Source organism: Parasteatoda tepidariorum, chromosome 2 (assembly GCF_982258835.1).
Source record: "Parasteatoda tepidariorum strain Cologne lab strain chromosome 2, Ptep-v5.0, whole genome shotgun sequence".
NCBI lineage: Eukaryota > Metazoa > Arthropoda > Arachnida > Araneae > Theridiidae > Parasteatoda > Parasteatoda tepidariorum.
Genome location: NC_141756.1, coordinates 117,712,784 through 117,731,040, shown reverse-complemented (window position 1 = coordinate 117,731,040; position 18,257 = coordinate 117,712,784). Strand labels below are relative to the sequence as shown.

Here is an 18,257-nt window from a genome sequence, read left to right as displayed (position 1 = left end):
TTCCTTACTATTTGTTATCTTCATTAATATCGGAAGTTTAACTTTCCACACGTAATTTTATCGTTAGGAGAAATTTATTTCTTCGGTTTTATTCTCTTTGAATTCTTATGTCGCAATTCGAATATTTTTGAAATTTATGAAGTCGAATTGCCATCGCGATTAACAATTCTCATGGTTTAGGACTTTACATGTTTTCCGAATCTTAATCATATCACCCGATTTACTCACTGCGAATCGCAATTTAATTTCAATACGAAAGTGCGTGTATATATATATATATATATATATATATATATATATATATATATATATATATATATATATATATATATATATATATATACACACACATACATACAGTGTTTTCATCTCAGAAAAAAAATGGGTGAGAATTTCTCACCCTTTCTCAAAAACAAGGTGAGATTTCAAAAATTAAAAAAAACAAAAACACAAAGAGACTTGAAAAAAAATCATTTCTTTAATTATAATGCATTTTTAACATCTTCTAATTTAAATCATTGAATATTTTTGCTGCATCATCATATGGAAAATGTTCTACATCTACTTTTTCATCAGCTATTCTCATTAGGTTGCTCAAATGCGTATTTGTTTCGTTTTGATCGTTTCTACCCACATTTGTTTCATTTTCATTTGTCCGTTTCGGAGAAGATATTGGCTTTACAAGGTATTTGTCCATCTTACATTAACAAGCAAAAAATTTGAACGTCTTACATGAAGAAACCTTACCTACGGTAAACACGTGGTTGCAGAGAAATGCGTTCTGAAAGAGGTTCCGTGGTTCGGAAGGATGGTGTTCTGTTGTTCTTAAAAGTTCTGAACAATACTGGTAAATAGGGAAGCTAGATAATGGGGCAGATGTTGAAAATAATAAAAGATCCAGGAAGAAAAGTGAAACTGATTTTATTCTAATTGGCGCAAATGAGAAATTTTTTTCAAAATGCGAGAAATTCGCGAATTCTGAAATTTGTTTACAGAATGCGCGAATTTCTCGCGGTAATCATTTTTTAATGCGAGAATATAAAAAAATATGCGAAATTCTCGCGCTGTAGTTATATATACCCTCTGCCTTAAATTTTGATTGATTTCCAAAGAAGGCTTGCTGTCTTGACAAGTGACATTAGAAACAATTAATTAAAAAAATATCAAATTTTTTATATCATTTTTCTATTCTTTTTATTCAATGATTGAAATATTGTTCAAATCTGTGTCAAAAATATAAATTTTATTAATACGGATTGATATTAATTAAGATAAAATCGACTAATTGTTAACCAGATGTTTTCTTCCTTTCATCATTGTCAAAAATTTATTGCGTCATATATTAAATGAATTAATTTTTTAATTTACTTATGTAGTTTTGACATTTTTAGATTTAAGAATGAAGCGCAGTTTTGATGTAGCTGCCGGGGGCTCAAGTGCTCCATCCGGATCAGCGTCTGCTTCAGGCCCTTCTGGTTCTGGACAGGAGGGTCAGAGTAAAAAAAGGTATGTTACATTAGAAACCTTTTTCTTAGTTTTGAGGGTTCATATAGTCGATTGGGTATTTATAACTACAATATACCAATTGAATATAACTGACTTCCAAGCTTCATTTTACTATGTATTATAAACGTCATTGAGCAGTCTACCCAATATTGGGTTTACGACTACTAATGCTAAATTCCGTAGCCTCCTAATTTTGAACCCAATCCAGAAGACAAGGGAACTTCAGGATCACGTATTGGGGGAATTTTTCCTTCGTGAAGGACTTTGTGAGGGAACTTACTCGCAGTTGCATTACATGGAGAGGAAAATCACGATTAGCCTGATGACAAAAGGACTCTAACCCATGATCCGTCTACCACTGCGGATATTTTACGTCAGCACTGTGGGCAGCGAAAGTCAGAAGCGAAATTCGTATCGACCAGCCATTGCTGGGATTCGATCCCGGCTCGTCTCATTGGATGGCTAACGCTCTATCCACTCTTTTAAAATGTATTACGATTATTTTTTTTTTCCAATCCATAATAATAAGAAAAGGCATGAAACTAATTGTTCTAAACTTAACAATTACTAGCCGAACTGAAATTTCGCCTTGCCCCTACTTCATATTTAAGAAAGCATTAAAGAACATGTAATTGTTATTGCAATAATTATTGCCATTGTTAGTGCAATAGTAGTAATATAATTATTGCCATTGTTAGTGCAATAGTAGTAGGAAGTCTGAAGATTTCAAGATTCCTGTAGGAATGCTTTCGTTGGTAAAAAATGAATGAGTCAGTATTAATGAATGAGTAAGTATCAGTACTATATCTTTATATAATATAAGAAGAGAGTGAAATGATGATACATAGCCAATCACAGAACATTTGCGTTTAGTAACGCACAAAACAGCCAATTAAAATTGAGAACGCATATGTGTGAAAAGGATTTTTATTTTATTTTGAGTGTCTAATAATGCTGTCAGAGTTTTCCATTGTTGTCCGTGCATTTCTATTGGCTTAAAAATCACGAGGTGCGATCCGGTTTTTCCTCATTCATTACTAATTGCCTTGGTTGTCATCAGCACAAAATTAACAAAAGTCGTAAAGGTAACGTTTTTCTTTAAATATTTTTGTATCCCTAAATTAAAGTTATTTTCCAGTACCGCTATTATTAACGAAAATATTAAATTATGGTTGTGAACTCATCAAATTTATTTGAACACTATATATATATATATAAGAATAACACTATATATATATATATATAATTATAAGAATATAAATGTTATTTTAAAAAATGATTGCTTCGAAAAATCACTTCTGTTCACCAAGAGATCTAAATGTTTATAATACTAATTGATAGTAATATTTGGAGGTGGGAAGTACAGGCGCAAGAGTAAGCAAACAGTGAATAAGTTTAACTTTAGTAGAAAAACTGTTTTTGCCAAGAAAAAACAATTATGGCGAAGCTATCATCGGGGTTGGTGAGCGGTAGCGAAAAGGGGGCTTAGCCCACTAGTGTGTATATATATATATATATATATATAATTGATATATATATATATATATGTATATATATATATATATATATATGTTCTTAAAAAGCCTTTAACTATATATATATATATATATATATATATATATATATATATATATATATATATATATATATATATATATATATATATATATATATATATATATATATATATATATAGTTAAAGCATATATATATATATATATATATATACATATATATATAGTTAAAGCATATATATATATATATATATATAGTTAAAGCATATATATATATATATATATATATATATATACATATATATATATATATATATATATATATATATATATATATATATATATATATATATATATATATATATATATATAGTTAAAGGCTTTTTAAGAATTTTCTATTTTTCTTCTAGAAGGAGAGGATTGGAAACGCCAGAGAAGGTAAGTTTATAATTTTCCTTACCTGTTTTAAACAATAGTCGCTTACTTATAAATAAAACGCTTGTTAAATTATTAAAATTAAAAGCCGTAGTAAATGAAAATTAACGTTTTAATATTATTTTATAAAAATAATTATCCAAGAAATTATGCAACGAGTTTTATGGATTAAATTCCAAAGTAAGTGTAAATCTGAATGCGGTTATTTATTTTAATTTCCTAAGCAGCAAGATTTCAATTAACTCTTTCAGAACATTCTCCAGACTAAAAATAAATGATAAAGATGAATAATAATATAAAAATAAGACATTTTGACCCATAATTTTTTATAAATGTTGTAACAGTTTTTAACACCTGTTTCAATTTGTGAATGAAATAGTAGACAGATTGTATTTCATAAAAGGAATTCTCAAGATAATCTAAATTTAAAAAATAATGAAAATACAATTCTATTTTTTCCTTAATGGGACGATTAGCTGTAACATTTTTTATTATTTTCTTCTTTTAAAGAACACATTATTTCTAATTAAGTCGGTTGTTTTACAGACATCTCTTAACTTTTTTTTAATTGCCAGAATAAAATAAAAAACAGGTACGGACACCTTTCATATTTAGGAAATAGAATAGCTTAGTCAAAAGTTTTAAGATAATAAAGGATGTCCCAAAAGTAACGCAATGTTTGAATTAAATAGAAAACTCAGTTCTTAGCCTTTTGATTGTTATGTTTGCATTGAATCATAAAGAACATAGGATAGTGTTATATCGGGCAAATGGGCTCCACGGCTTTCCTGGCACATGCGCACTCTTCTGTCGAAATTTTTCCTCTCCTTTTGCACAATTGTAGCTGAATTTTGTTGATGCAGTGTTTAATTCATAGAGTTGAAATACTGGGTAGAGAGAGTAGAATAACCCCCGACCCGTGGACAAGATAAAGTCACGTGACTGTAGCCCAAACTTGCCGTTCACTGAGACCGCTTCGATTCCCGTCCATTCGTTTAGCATTGCGATCGTCTGATGCAATTAACTGTCTGTCTTTTTAATTCAGAAATAAGAATGGTACAAAAGTCCTGAGCATTTTGCTGCACGGAGAAGTTTTCTAGGGACTGTCCGATAACTTTTTACAAGAAAGGGCGACATTTTTTTTCACTTTTTCTATTTTAAAATTAATTTTAAAATTTATCCGATGCTCAATCATGCTCTGATAATCATGTTTTATTTGCTTTAATAATCAATTACGCTCGTTTTTGCTCACTTTTTTGGCATTTAACATAAGTTTTTATTGTTTCTTAAACTTTAAACTTATAATGTTTAAGTATATTTCAATATATACTCTATTTTTAACTGAAATAGCTGCAAAGCTTTATTGGCTTCCTTGGCGAGATACTTTAGCGCCAATTTTTTTTTTCATTTCTGTATATTCTGAAGATTTTGTATATCTTTACCTCTTGATTACTAAAACCCAATATTTATCTTGTTCTAAAATGTTTCCTTTAAATATATATATTTAAATAAAAAATATGGTACATAAGAAGTTGTGTTTTTTAAATTACATAGGAATGCTTAAAATTTCTAAATTAAACTCTTTTATTATTTTATTTGATTAGTTTAATGCTTTTAATCTTATATTTTTCTCTATTCGGAGCTGAAAACTTTTATATTAGAATAAATATTTTATTTTATATTTAGACAAACTGTTAAGTATTAAGTTAAAATGCAACAGCAGTTTATTTTTGAAAATATCTATTTTAAGTGTCAGGAAAAAAAGAAGATAACAATAACAATAGAAATAACAATAGAAAATAACAATAGTTAAATGTAATAATAGTTATTACAATATATATTGTTAATTTTTTTTTTAAAATGGGTCTTTGCAATAAAAACATTTAAAAAAAATTTTCTGAATATAGTAATAAATATAAGTGATGCAGAATATCGTTTTTTATTTTTATATAATGAATAAATTTTAAGGAATAGTGTTAAGGGTAAAGACGAGAACTACTGAATTTTTTTTTTAATAAAGGCAGTACTTTAATTAAAAATTATTTGTTCAGAAAAAAAAAACTCATGTTTTAAAAACCCATTTAATAATATTAAAGAAATGTGATTAACGAAAATATTTTTTTTCCCTCTTTCAAATGTTCCGATTATTTGCGCATCGGTAATATCGAAATAAAGCTGTTTAAAAACTTAGTGCGCCAACATTTGTGATACTGCGCCAAGTATTGCACTCTTTCCATCACGTGATTGTAACTCTTTGCTTGCTATCTGTGGCGTGTCTTTTCGGATGGAATAAAGCGAACTTGGTTCCTCTACCTACTATTTCAACTCTATGGTTTAATTTCCTCTTGTAATGAATGGGTGGTTGAGGGCTTATAAATCCTTTGATTTCAAATAACCCCTTAAGAAGAAATCTAATGGAGTTAAATAACATGATCTAAGGGCCAATTCTTGTCATCGAAACGAGGGAGTACGCAACCAGAAAATGTCTCATGCAGTAATTGAATTGCCTCACTGACTGTTTGGCACCGTCTTGAACGCTCCATTTTTACCAACTCTGCTGTCAAATTGTTCTTGTTTCAATTGTTTCTCTCAGCTGTCAAATTGTTCTTTTTTCAGAGTTGTCAACAATTTACTGCATGATAAAAACGGCAAATTCAAATCTTATGTTTATTTTAGAACACTCTTTAGTTTAGCCGAAGAAATGGAGAAAACTGCGAAAAGAACTTTGGAAATCGTAATGAAACAGAAATTTTTAAAGAAAAAAAGCATAAAAACTAAAAGCTGAGAGGGGAGCAAAGAAAATCTGATAGTTTTATGTTTCCTTAGAATGTTCTGGGGGTTCACTTTAAGATAAAAATACAAAATTGATAATATGAAAGAGGATTATTTTAGTTACAAAATGACGCGTGTTAAAGTAATTTTAAACAAAATCCGTAAGTTTGTAATAAAAAATATTTGTTTCAAACTCAGTAAATTTCTATTTTTTCACAGATAAAGTTTTGTTTTCGAATTATTATCCTTTTATACTATTACTATTATTAATTTTTATTTTATCGTTGTAATCTTCATCATTGTTCCTTAACGCTGTTTTTCGAAGCTCCGTCGAAAAGAAAAATTCCGTCGAAACTGTGGCAGTCGGTGCCTCAATTTAAGTCTTTTACAATTGTAGCAGTTCGATGATTTTAAACTATAGATTATATATATTTTTTATTTTATAACCGTCGATGAACAACAGACCCAAATTTTTGTGTTTAAAACTATTAATGTTCAACTCCGCAGCCTTCTAATTATGAACCCAATCAAGAAGACGAGGGAACTACTGGGCAAAGTATTGGGAGAAATTTGCCTCCGTGCAGGACTTTTGATGGAACTAATCTGCATTTGCGTTACCTAGAGAGAAAAACTCCCCTAGTTAGCCTAAGGGCATGGGGTCTCTAAATCATGATCCATCTAAGACTGATGATATTTTATATCAGCTATGGTTGGTGCAATGCGGGATTCGTATCGACCAGCCATCGCTGGGATTCGAACCCAGTTCACCTCTTTGGAAGACGAACGCACTATCCTCTGAGACATCACGACTCAAACTATCTATACAATCTTGCCATGAAGAAGTATCTGGGCTTTAGTACAGATAAATAACTTAAATATTTTAAAACTCTTTCTTCGAAAATCTCCAATTTGGGGAAATTTTTTTTACCTAGAATTATCAAAATCACTGCCTCAGTTTTTTTCACATTTTTAAGAGCCCACGTAAAGCAGCATTGGAGTAAGATTTTAAATATTAATGCTTTTCACAAAACTGTGGTTCTTCTCCCTATTGACGTTTTGAGCCAATAAACGTAGTCAGCACTAACTTTAGATAGACTAAATTTGATCAAACAGTGATGAGTAACAGTTGAAAACTCACAGCAGTTATAAAAATAGCATATTATTCGCAAAAAAAGCATAATTTCGACAGAGCCATCGAAAAACAGCCTTGGAAATGCTACTTGTATCAGTATGTTTTTGAAATTACTCTTTGATTTTTTGTTATTTATGTACTGCAGTCACAATTCTGGCATTCTTTTTTAGGTGAGGGAATACAGGCAGGGAAAGGAGAAGTCCCAGGCCATGCGTGACATCCATGCTTGGTATGCTCAGGAAGAACGCCGCAAAGCCCAGCTGTACCAGAAGCGAAAAGATGAGCAGGAGGTGAAAAGGAGAAATGAAGAACGCCAACGCATCATCGAGGAAGCTAGCGCCCTAGCCACGCGACTAGCACACGAGCAAACCATCACATTAACGAATCGATTCATTGACAGGATGTCACAGGGAGCATCATTTGAGGAGGCACGAAATCAGCTGGCAACCGACATTGACGAAAGAAGTGAAACGCTGCGAAGATCGATTCAGGATTCTCTAAATCAGTCTTTCCCTCCTGAGGTACTGGATGTTGTTTCTTCTCCCCCAACTGTTTCTTCTCCAGTTCAACAACCTTCTCCACCACCACAAGTCCAGGATTTGCCGTCACAGTCACCTGAACCAGTACCATCACCGTCTCCCATAACTTCTCCACCACCACCGTCTCCCATTCCAGCAGCACAGTCACCTCCTACAGCAGCAGCACAGTCACCTCCTCTAGCAGCAGCACAGTCACCTCCCCTAGCAGCAGCACAGTCACCTCCCCCCGCTGCTCCACAGTCACCTCCCCCCGCTGCTCCACAGTCACCTCCCCCCGCTGCTCCACAGTCACCTCCCCCCGCTGCTCCACAGTCACCTCCCCCCGCAGCTCCACAGTCACCTCCCCCCGCTGCTCCACAGGCACCCGCTCCCTCTGCTCCAGCTGCACAACCTTTGCCTCAACGAAGAAGACCAGGAAATCCTGGCAGACGCAGCACAAGATTGGCCATGCTGTCAGAAGCGAGTTTAGCTTTTCTGAAGGTGGAACCATACATCGACCGTCTGAGAATGAGGCCTCTCATGCCAAGCCGCTACACAGCTTAAAGTCATCATGGTTCTTTTTAAACATTTAAAAGCTCCTCCTCCTCATCTAAAGTCTTTAAGTGGTGGTGAATAAAATAAGTTCAGTCTCCAGCTTTTTTCATCCAATATTTTTCCTACCTGTCATCTTAGAGTGTCGCAAAGAATCCTATCGTGAAGACGATCGGGACGTTCCCGAAGACGATCGTCTTTTACTCATCAGTAGACTTCGTCATCTACTCATTCTACCACTTCGTCATCTACTCATTCTACCACTTCGTCATCTACTCATTCTACCACTTCGTCATCTACTCATTCTGTCTCATCGTCTTCAACTTCATTATCTCCTTTCAAGGTGGTGGTAAAAAAATCAAGTACCCGAAATCTTCTCTTTATTATCTTCTGAAATTTACTATCCCATTTCTATATGCCCAGAACATTGGCTATTGGCACCATTAGTTCTCTTGCCTTTTCATGACTCAGAAATTTGCGCCAGAAGTGCATCGATTCCTATGCCTTAGAAAAATGAAATCTCTGAAATCTTGGACTATTTGAAAAAATCAGGCAAATATCCTGCATCCCATCTACAATTTCGTTGAGTGGAATAATGCTGTCTTAATCTGTGTTGCTATCAGCGTTGCTAGTTCAGCGTCCAACAATCTAGTAAGTTATTATTTTGAATTCTAGAAATTTGTCTTCCATTTATTAAATTTAAACGTTTACATGTGATCTTTGGCATTTAAAAAATTAATAATTCACTCAAAGCTTCTTTTCCGCTGGTGGCAACGTTTGCTTTGTTTTGAAAACACCAAAGCATTCTGCCCCTTCATGATGTGTTTCTAATCTAAAACATTTCGCTAAAAAATAACGAATTCTGAAAGAGATAAAAATAAACAACTTAAAAAATAAAAATGCTGTTGCCAGCCATAGAATTTTTTGAAAGTTAACTTAGCAAAATAAATCAATGACATAGAAGCGCAACTAGATCTAAATTATGATACCTGAGCGCTTGACGTAACAAATCCTTCAATTCTAAAAGTGTTGTATCGCCAAATGCCCACATTAACAATTGTGTTCTTAAAGAAATTCTATAAAGTTTTAAATAAACAACCTACTTCTACAACTGATTCTTGAAGAACTTGGCTCATTGATTAAAAATATTGTTTTAATTTTACAGTACTAACTTTACTTCTACTTTCATTATTGCTATGACCCTCTTTCATTATATTTTACAACTTCATGCTAAATTTGAAGACTTTAAGTTGTTTTGTGGTTGAATACTGACAGAAATGTGTACATAAAAAAATAATATTTAGAGGTTAAGAGTTGCCTCAGGAAATATTGAATTGTTGACATTGAACTTAACAATGGAAACAATCGTTTTTGTGAAAAATTGAATTGTATTGTTGACATCAAAACTAAAAATATTGTGTTTCAACTTAACAATACTACCTTAATTTATATTTTAGAATTGCCTCGGAGAAATTTGAATTGTTAGCAATGACATAAACAAAAAGTTTTATTTTAACTGACAATTACTATATTATAATTTTAACTTTTTCTGTGACTATATTCATTTTTTTGTGATAAAATAAACTTATAGCTGTTCTGCTTCTGAACACTGATGAAAACACAAAATGATCGGCTTCATCAACAATCAAAAATATATAAATTTATTTTACAAATTCCATATTATTAAGGTGGCACCCTTCAGAGAATTAAAAATACAAAATTATCTTCATCAAAACCGATGCTTTACATCCAGCGCTCAGTGGCAGACTACTATTTCATATTGTTTTACAACACATGGTTTTAGCCCTCTGGTGGGAAAGACTTTAAAACAAAACTTACAGCAGTTACTTTCCTCAACTGAAATTTAGAATAGTGTGATTAAGAAAAATATGTGAATTGTTTGCAAGTTCAAATTAATATTGAAATGTACAGATTTATATTTTTCTACAGTGAAAAGTTTTCGGAACTTCAGTATTCAAAAAAGTATACAAAAACTGGACGTTAAGAACGTATCCAATGAGCGAGCAAAGCGAGGATTGGATTGCGAAGCAATCCGAAATGAACTGTGAAAGCAGTTCCGGGGGTTGGTGAGCGCCAGCGAGCAGGGAGCGAAGCCTCCTAGTTATTATTATATATATAAAGATTGTATGCATACTGTTATAAGAAATGCCCTGGTGTTTTCAAAATATGTTGTGCTAAAGTTTTACTATGTACTTTTCCCAATTTTAAAAAAGCTTCTTTTCCTTTGGAAGAAATAGAAAATTTCAAATTGAAAAAACTATGAGAAAAATCACCACTATAAAAACTAACAAAAAGTGTTTATATAAAAATAATCCAGATTAATTTAAAGGTCATGATACTAGAGTGTACCTTATCTTAAGACATTAGTATTTTTATACATATAGCGTTTTTCGCTTTTCATTCAGGATGTCATCTCTACCGGAAAATTCTGAATACTCGTGGGTGTGTTAGCAATGTGTTACACGCAACTTGATTCCAAATATTATTATTTAGCATTAAAACTGTATCGAGCATAGTTTTAATCTAGAATAAAGAATATATTATAAAAACTCATACAACGGTGCATACTTTTTTGTTATCAATGTTAATTTTAATAAACTAATTCAAATAAATTTTACTTTCTATTTCCTTTTAAAAAAGCATTTTGTTTATAACAATAATTAAATGATTAGATTATAATTTTTCAAACGTTTATTCGTATCTAGAGCTTTGAAAAGCTCATAATGAGCCTTGTAGGCAGAAAGTTTTTAATATAGTACTTTATTTTTACTATTTTTAGTATTATTACTATTTTTAATAAAATTTAATTTTTTTTACATGTTAGTGCAGTTTTTTTATTCAACTTTTAAACTATAATCATTCATTTCATTATTTCATATGCATTATTAGACTCACTCTAAGATTCGATCTTAATGATCACGTGATACAGCTTTATTGTTCTAACGCGGTTCGGTAAGCGTATCAGTTAGTAAAAGTATTGCATGCAAAACATGTCATTAATAAAACACTGTCTAATAATTTGTTCTAAATATAATACCTGATATAATGAATATTTATATACCGTCTAATTTATCCAATCATCAAATTTACATTATATATCGTCTAATTTAACCAATTGACACACTAACGCAAACAAGTGCAAACCGGTTTCAGTCACGTAAAAACAATAATGCTGTTATAGTATCACCTGATATTTAGGATTTTTCATAGAATCTTACAGTGCGTCTAATAATTTGGCCAGGGACTGTGCAATACAAATTTTTGTTATTTGGACTATTAGTAAATCTAAAAATTTTACTTACAATCGAAAAATTTGTAAAGTTTAAAAATGCAATGCAGAATGTAACCTTAAAATGAATATTTATGTAAGAAAATAATAAATAATTAAGCATCCTTTATTGTCTTCTAATTTAGATGAATTCAGAATCACAAATATTTGATATATGCACATGAGCTGTGTCAGGCTATTTCTTAGGCTAATCTGGCCCATTGCTCTTTTCGAAATGCATTGTTAGTCCTATGCAATCACCACCTGTTTAAAACCCATATTTGCAATTTTCTAGTTTCTTTTTTAGAATCATTTTAATATACCAAAAAATAAACTACTTTTAACAAACTATGTTACATAAGATTTCACTCTCAATTCATTTTCGACCAAAGTTGCAACAACATTTCAATAAATATTTTTTTTATTAAAATGGTTAATGACAAATGAAATATTTTGAAAATGTCTGATTATTCCTTTTAAGATTTATCATATGTTTTTACGATGAGCTAAAGTTGCAAGCCAGAAAAAGAAAAAAATTTCATAAACACAAGCGTTCAGCTAAATGGTTTACGCATTAATTTGGTGAATGATGACTACATGCAGCATCTTATTTCTTAAATAAAATATAATTTTTCATACACGAAATATTTTTTTGTGTCTTAATGAAATATAAGCATATTTCAATGAAAATAATGCTACATTTTTATCAAATTTCTATATTTGGCCTGAAATGGGTTAAAATAATTTATTTGAATAATATTTCAATTGATTTCTTAGAAAGGAGAAACCAAATGTTTTACTGATATTTTTTTCAGTATTTCTTAAAATTTTAATTGAATAAATGCCTAATTAAATCCTTTTTGAATGTGTTTTCAATGATATAGATTTGCCTCTTCTGGCGCATTACTTTCAATTTAATTTGACAGATTATCTGGAATGTTTTTCATTTTATTTAACTCTGTGTTTCATTTTTTCATCTTGGCATTCAATTTTAATCTTATAAAAAAAATTCTTTTTTTAGAGCAAAAGTGAACTGGATGCCGTTTCTTCAAGACTGTTTCCATAATTAAAATGAGACCATGATATCTTCAATCTTCAATACAGAATATGTTGTGTTCAAGCTTGATGTAGCAACAGTGATGTCCTCTTCCAACATTTGATGACACAGAACTTACTAACAGATATGTAATTTCAATTTATCTACAATTATGTATAATTGTGAAAACTGTTTTAGTGTAACTCATTTGGTTTAATTTTTGTTAAAAGACAAAATGTTTTGCCTCAAAATGAATTTTCTGATTTTTGTGAGGGCCTTCCCCTTAGTTTTAGTAGCAAGACTGTGTGAAGTATTGGGGAGACATTTTCTTTTATGAACATGTAAACCAGATCACGTGACTCATAATGTTGACAGCATTTTAACAGCTGACCAAAAGAGTAGAGGGTGAAAAAAAAAAGCCCACAATTTATTGCAACCCACGAAATGAAAGATTTGTAATGAAAGAAAAAAAAAATTCAAAATTGTAATCGGAACAATATTCGAAACGATATTTAGGCGTATTCAAAACAGTTAAATGTGAGAAAAACTAAAAAAAAATCTTAGCCAATGGTAAAGATTATTACAAAAATTAAATTATTCAGAATTTCATAGCTAAGGTGGAAATATTAAAGTTCTAAAAAGTTAAAAGATTCTAAAAATGAAATATTAAAACTATTAGATAATGTAACAGGACAAATGTTTATAGTGAGTGCAGTTTAGTGAAAAAGGATGGTTTTCCCTCTGTTATACAATTTAAAAGAAAACTCTCATGATGTGAAGAATTATTATTCTCATTATGTATTAAAAATTCAGTTTTTTTCCCTGCAAAAATGAAAGCTAGCCTTCATCAGGCAGCAGAAAAGATATAAATTTTTTAAATTAGTGTGCTCAAAACTGAGGGAATAGTAAAATGAGAATCCAAAAAAAGGAACTAGAAAAAAAAATCAAAATGAAAGAATCAAAAAACGGAAACTTTCTTTCAATAAGTGATTCAGCACTCATAATTCAAATAACAAATATGACTGTAGTAACAAAAAGAGAGATACCACAATGTTTAGTTCAAAAATTAATTATTGTTTAAAACTCAGTTAACGTTGGCTGTTGTGGCTGTCAATTTTTTTTCTAGTGTTAGAGAAGTTAATGCACGATTCTTTGTTTAAAAAATATAAAAAGAAAGCTGAAGCATCCAATAAATTCTATATAATATTTTATTTTTGAATTTTCATGACTCTTAATTATACTATATTAAAATAAAACTATATTACGGAATATTTCTTATGAAGTTTATAAGGGGGAATTAAAGGTCATGTATTCCTAAGTTGAAATCAAATCTTGTATAACAGTACCAAAAAATTTTAATTGTGTTCCGTATACTTAAAATTATTTAAATATAATTCAATAGACGTCAAAATTTTAAAAATGTTTAGTTGCCTTCATAGCTTGCAAAACACTTCAATTAAAAAATATCAAACAAATTCCAATTTTCTATGATTCCTTTTCTTATTTATGAAAAAAGTTCCAAATGAGTCTATACTGACAGAAAACTAGGAAAGGAATTTAATTGTCAGCATATAATATTTAAAGCTGGGTTTAGGTGTTTCTTAGAAAGTATTTTATTTTTTTAATTCTGTAAATATTTTTAGGCAAATTTTGGAATCGTTCGAAATGTTGACAACCCTCTTCTATATGATGAAAATTTCAAGATGTTTTTCATTTACAAAAAGAAAAATATATAAAAATTTAATGCAAGGAAAAAAGTGAATAAAACATAAATAAAAGTACAGAAATGGACATTTGGTTCTATAAACAAAAACCTTCCCCAACACCAGAGGATAGTAGAAAAATAAAGCAACAAGCATGTGCAAAGTTGCTCAACCAATAGGGACAAGTTTGAACAAGATAATAAAAGAAGATAAGAAATAGGTGTGATTGGGTTTGGCTGTGACCCCAGGATGCAATAGATTATAATAGAAAATAGATTTCCAATCATTGAGAAATAGTGGGATATTAAAAAGGTCATTGTAAAATTTATTTGAATTTTTTGAAGTATGGAATGATTCCCAGAAATCAAGTTCAGTAGAGGAAGAGTAGCGTTGAATGATTTTAGCAAAAGAAAACTAAAATATGTCATTAGAATTCCAACTATGTAGATTGGTTGAGAATCATTATTTTGGATAGATTCTTCGTGTTATTTAAATCTTAATTTAACAGTGCGTTTAGTTTGTAAAATATATATGCGAGATCTCGTTGACACAAAATTTGATAAATCGCTCATTTATTAATAGCAGCTATAGTCTTTAAAGCTGGTGAAATTCAGTTTATTTACAGAGCTGAAAACTACTTAAAACTCAAATTTGCTTAAAGTCTTAGCAAATTCGGGGACTGGTCAGATAAGGTAAAGCAATCTAATTGTTAAAGTTCGATTTACAAAGTTTGGAAGATTGCAAGATCAATTTTTTTATAGATGGAATCAATAATATTAGGAAAATCACGGCCTACAGCTATAGCTTTTAAGGGTACATAGCTTTTTGTTGATTAGATAACTAGTAGAACAAATTTCAGATGCACATTAAACATGTGCGTGCAAGGCCAATATTGGTTCCAGGGATGAAATGAAAAGTTATGAGGTAATAGTGAAACTGCACACAGTTTCTGAGAAACTATAGTAAGCTCTTATTTCTTGTTTAAATGTGATTTGTATGGAATTCATACTACTAAGTACATGATCAATGTCGCTTTTGTCCATCAATGTGGAACAATCGTAGATAAACTTCAATAAATCATTTCATATACGGGTTACTTGAGAAGGGGCTAAGTGGGTTTCCCATAGCTAAGCCATTAATTATTTGATACCATTAAAACTAAAGGGAGTTGATTTATAACTTTTTGTGGTTTACTACTAAGAGATTTATTAATTTATACTACTAACGCTCTTTCCAATTAACCTTGCTCCATTTTTTTTTTCAAGTTTCTTTTCATTGTTTTATTCAAGCTTCTTTACATCGTTTTTTTTCCCCAAGTTTCTTTACATCGTTTTTTCAAGTTTCTTTACATCGTTTTTTTTTCTTTCAAGTTTCTTTTCATTGTTTTTTCCCAGGATTTTAATTTCTTTTCAATTATATTTTTTCGAAGGTTGTTTTTCCATTTTGTTTTCCAAAGATAATATATATGGTGTTCATTTCAAAGTGTTATTCTTTGTGCGTTTTTCCAAATTTTGATTCAATGTGTTTCCAGAGTTTGATTCAATGTGTTTCCAAAGTTTCATTCAATGTGTTTCCAAAGTTTCATTCAATGTGTTTCCAAAGTTTCATTCAATGTGTTTCCAAAGTTTCATTCAATGTGTTTCCAAAGTTTCATTCAATGTGTTTCCAAAGTTTCATTCAATGTGTTTCCAAAGTTTCATTCAATGTGTTTCCAAAGTTTCATTCAATGTGTTTCCAAAGTTTCATTCAATGTGTTTCCAAAGTTTCATTCAATGTGTTTCCAAAGTTTCATTCAATGTGTTTCCAAAGTTTCATTCAATGTGTTTCCAAAGTTTCATTCAATGTGTTTCCAAAGTTTCATTCAATGTGTTTCCAAAGTTTCATTCAATGTGTTTCCAAAGTTTCATTCAATGTGTTTCCAAAGTTTCATTCAATGTGTTTCCAAAGCTTCATTCAATGTGTTTCCAAAGCTTCATTCAATGTGTTTCCAAAGCTTCATTCAATGTGTTTCCAAAGCTTCATTCAATGTGTTTCCAAAGTTTCATTCAATGTGTTTCCAAAGTTTCATTCAATGTGTTTCCAAAGTTTCATTCAATGTGTTTCCAAAGTTTCATTCAATTCATTGTTTTCTCCAAAGTTTTCCTTTTCTCCAAAGTTTTTTTTATTTATTTATTTTTTTCCCAGGGTTTTTTCATTGTTTTTTCGATTTTTTTCACTTTTCTTCACTTTTTTCCTCCAAAGTTCTTTATTTTGTTTTTCTAAGTTTTTTTCCTATTGCGTTTTTTGTAGGATACTTTTTTTCTTTTATTTTTAAGTTTCGTTCCATTGTGTCTTTTCCTGATTCTTTCTCCTTATTTTTTACATTTTTTTTAAGTCTGTATTTTCATGTTTTCATTATGTTATTTCCATTTTTTTCTTTTTTTGAAGGTATTATTTTTTCTATAGGTTTTTTTTTTTCAAATCATTTTTCTTTTATTTTTGTATTTTTTTAAAATTATTTTAATTGCAAATTTTATTTAATGATTCAATGCTTAGCTATGGGTAATTCTCTCAGTCCCTTAAGTAACCTGTATATCCACTACTTTAAAATGAATTTTTTGGGTCAATTAAAGTTCCCTCTTTATAGACGCCGGTCGACGATTGTTTCACACTGATTGCCAATAAAGACGTTGTTAATTTTCCCAATATTACGATTTCTATAGATCTTTGCATAGAATTAACATTTGGACACGAAAATAAGTTACTTGTCTTGGACGTCTTTATTTCTCGTAATTGTAATTTCCCTCATAACATTTTATTCTATCTCTCTAACGAAAAGATAGATGGCTTACTAAATCTTTAATACAGTGCTTCTAAATTTTGCACAAATAACTATCGCCTCATTGAAAGCTTTTTTACATTAAAGTTAACACTGTAGACTGTGGTTTTTTTTCTAATTTTGTTGATTTATCGACAGAAAATTACTCTAACAATTCACCAAGCTCTCTAATTCAAACTTTAACAGTTTGATTGTGTTACCGTGAGCAGTGCCTAAATTGCTATGATGATGAGAAAATTTGAGTTGATTCTCCCATGTTAATATATTTCCCCCAACTTTATACACCCTATTGTTCATATTAATATCTAGGGTATTAATCAAATTTTGTGTCAATGTAGCCTTGTTGTATACATTGGAAAATTCAAATGCACCTTAAACTTTGATTTAAATAACAAGAAATATATGTCCAATATCAGGATATTAACTGAACTTTATCAAAACATTCAATGCTGCTCCTAATCTACCGATGTTTATTTTTGGGAATCGTTCTATATGTTGAAAAATTCTTAGAAAGTTAAAGCTATTTCTAGTATCATACTTTTTTCCTTATGTTTGCAACGATTCTAATTGTAATTTAATATTTTGACTCAAGGAGCACCTTCCCCTCATCTGTTTCTTATCTCCTTTCGTTTATTATCTAATTCAAACTTCTGTTCCTATTAGTTAAAAACATGATCAAAGAGGTGTAGGTTTATCTATGTTTGTTTATAAAACAATAGTACTTTCATTTAAGCTTTATTTAGGTTTTTTTTTTCGCGATAGTTCATACTAATTTTAATCCTACTATTAGATTTTTTTTTTTCATTTTTAATTCAATTTCATCTAAAAGTCAAAAAAGTTAATCATTTTATTACACTTATTTTTATCTGAACATTTTGTAATAAACTTCTCTTTATAAATTTAATTTTACGTAGAATTTGATCATTTCTTTTCTAAAAAACATTCTTTTGCGAAAAAAATATTTACAGCGAACTTTGGAAAA

General features: G+C 30.3%; 1 protein-coding gene across 1 annotated transcript; it reads left to right on the top strand.

The window, feature by feature from the left end:
• Nucleotides 1–1,397: 1,397 nt before the first annotated feature.
• On the top strand, nucleotides 1,398–13,791 carry LOC147816099 (uncharacterized). Its single transcript, XM_087158153.1, has 4 exons — nucleotides 1,398–1,506; nucleotides 3,431–3,458; nucleotides 7,530–9,080; nucleotides 12,740–13,791. The coding sequence occupies exons 1-3, from the start codon at nucleotides 1,400–1,402 to the stop codon at nucleotides 8,439–8,441; spliced, it is 1,047 nt and encodes a 348-aa protein (XP_087014279.1). The 5' UTR covers nucleotides 1,398–1,399; the 3' UTR covers nucleotides 8,442–9,080; nucleotides 12,740–13,791.
• The last annotated feature ends 4,466 nt before the right edge of the window (nucleotides 13,792–18,257 follow it).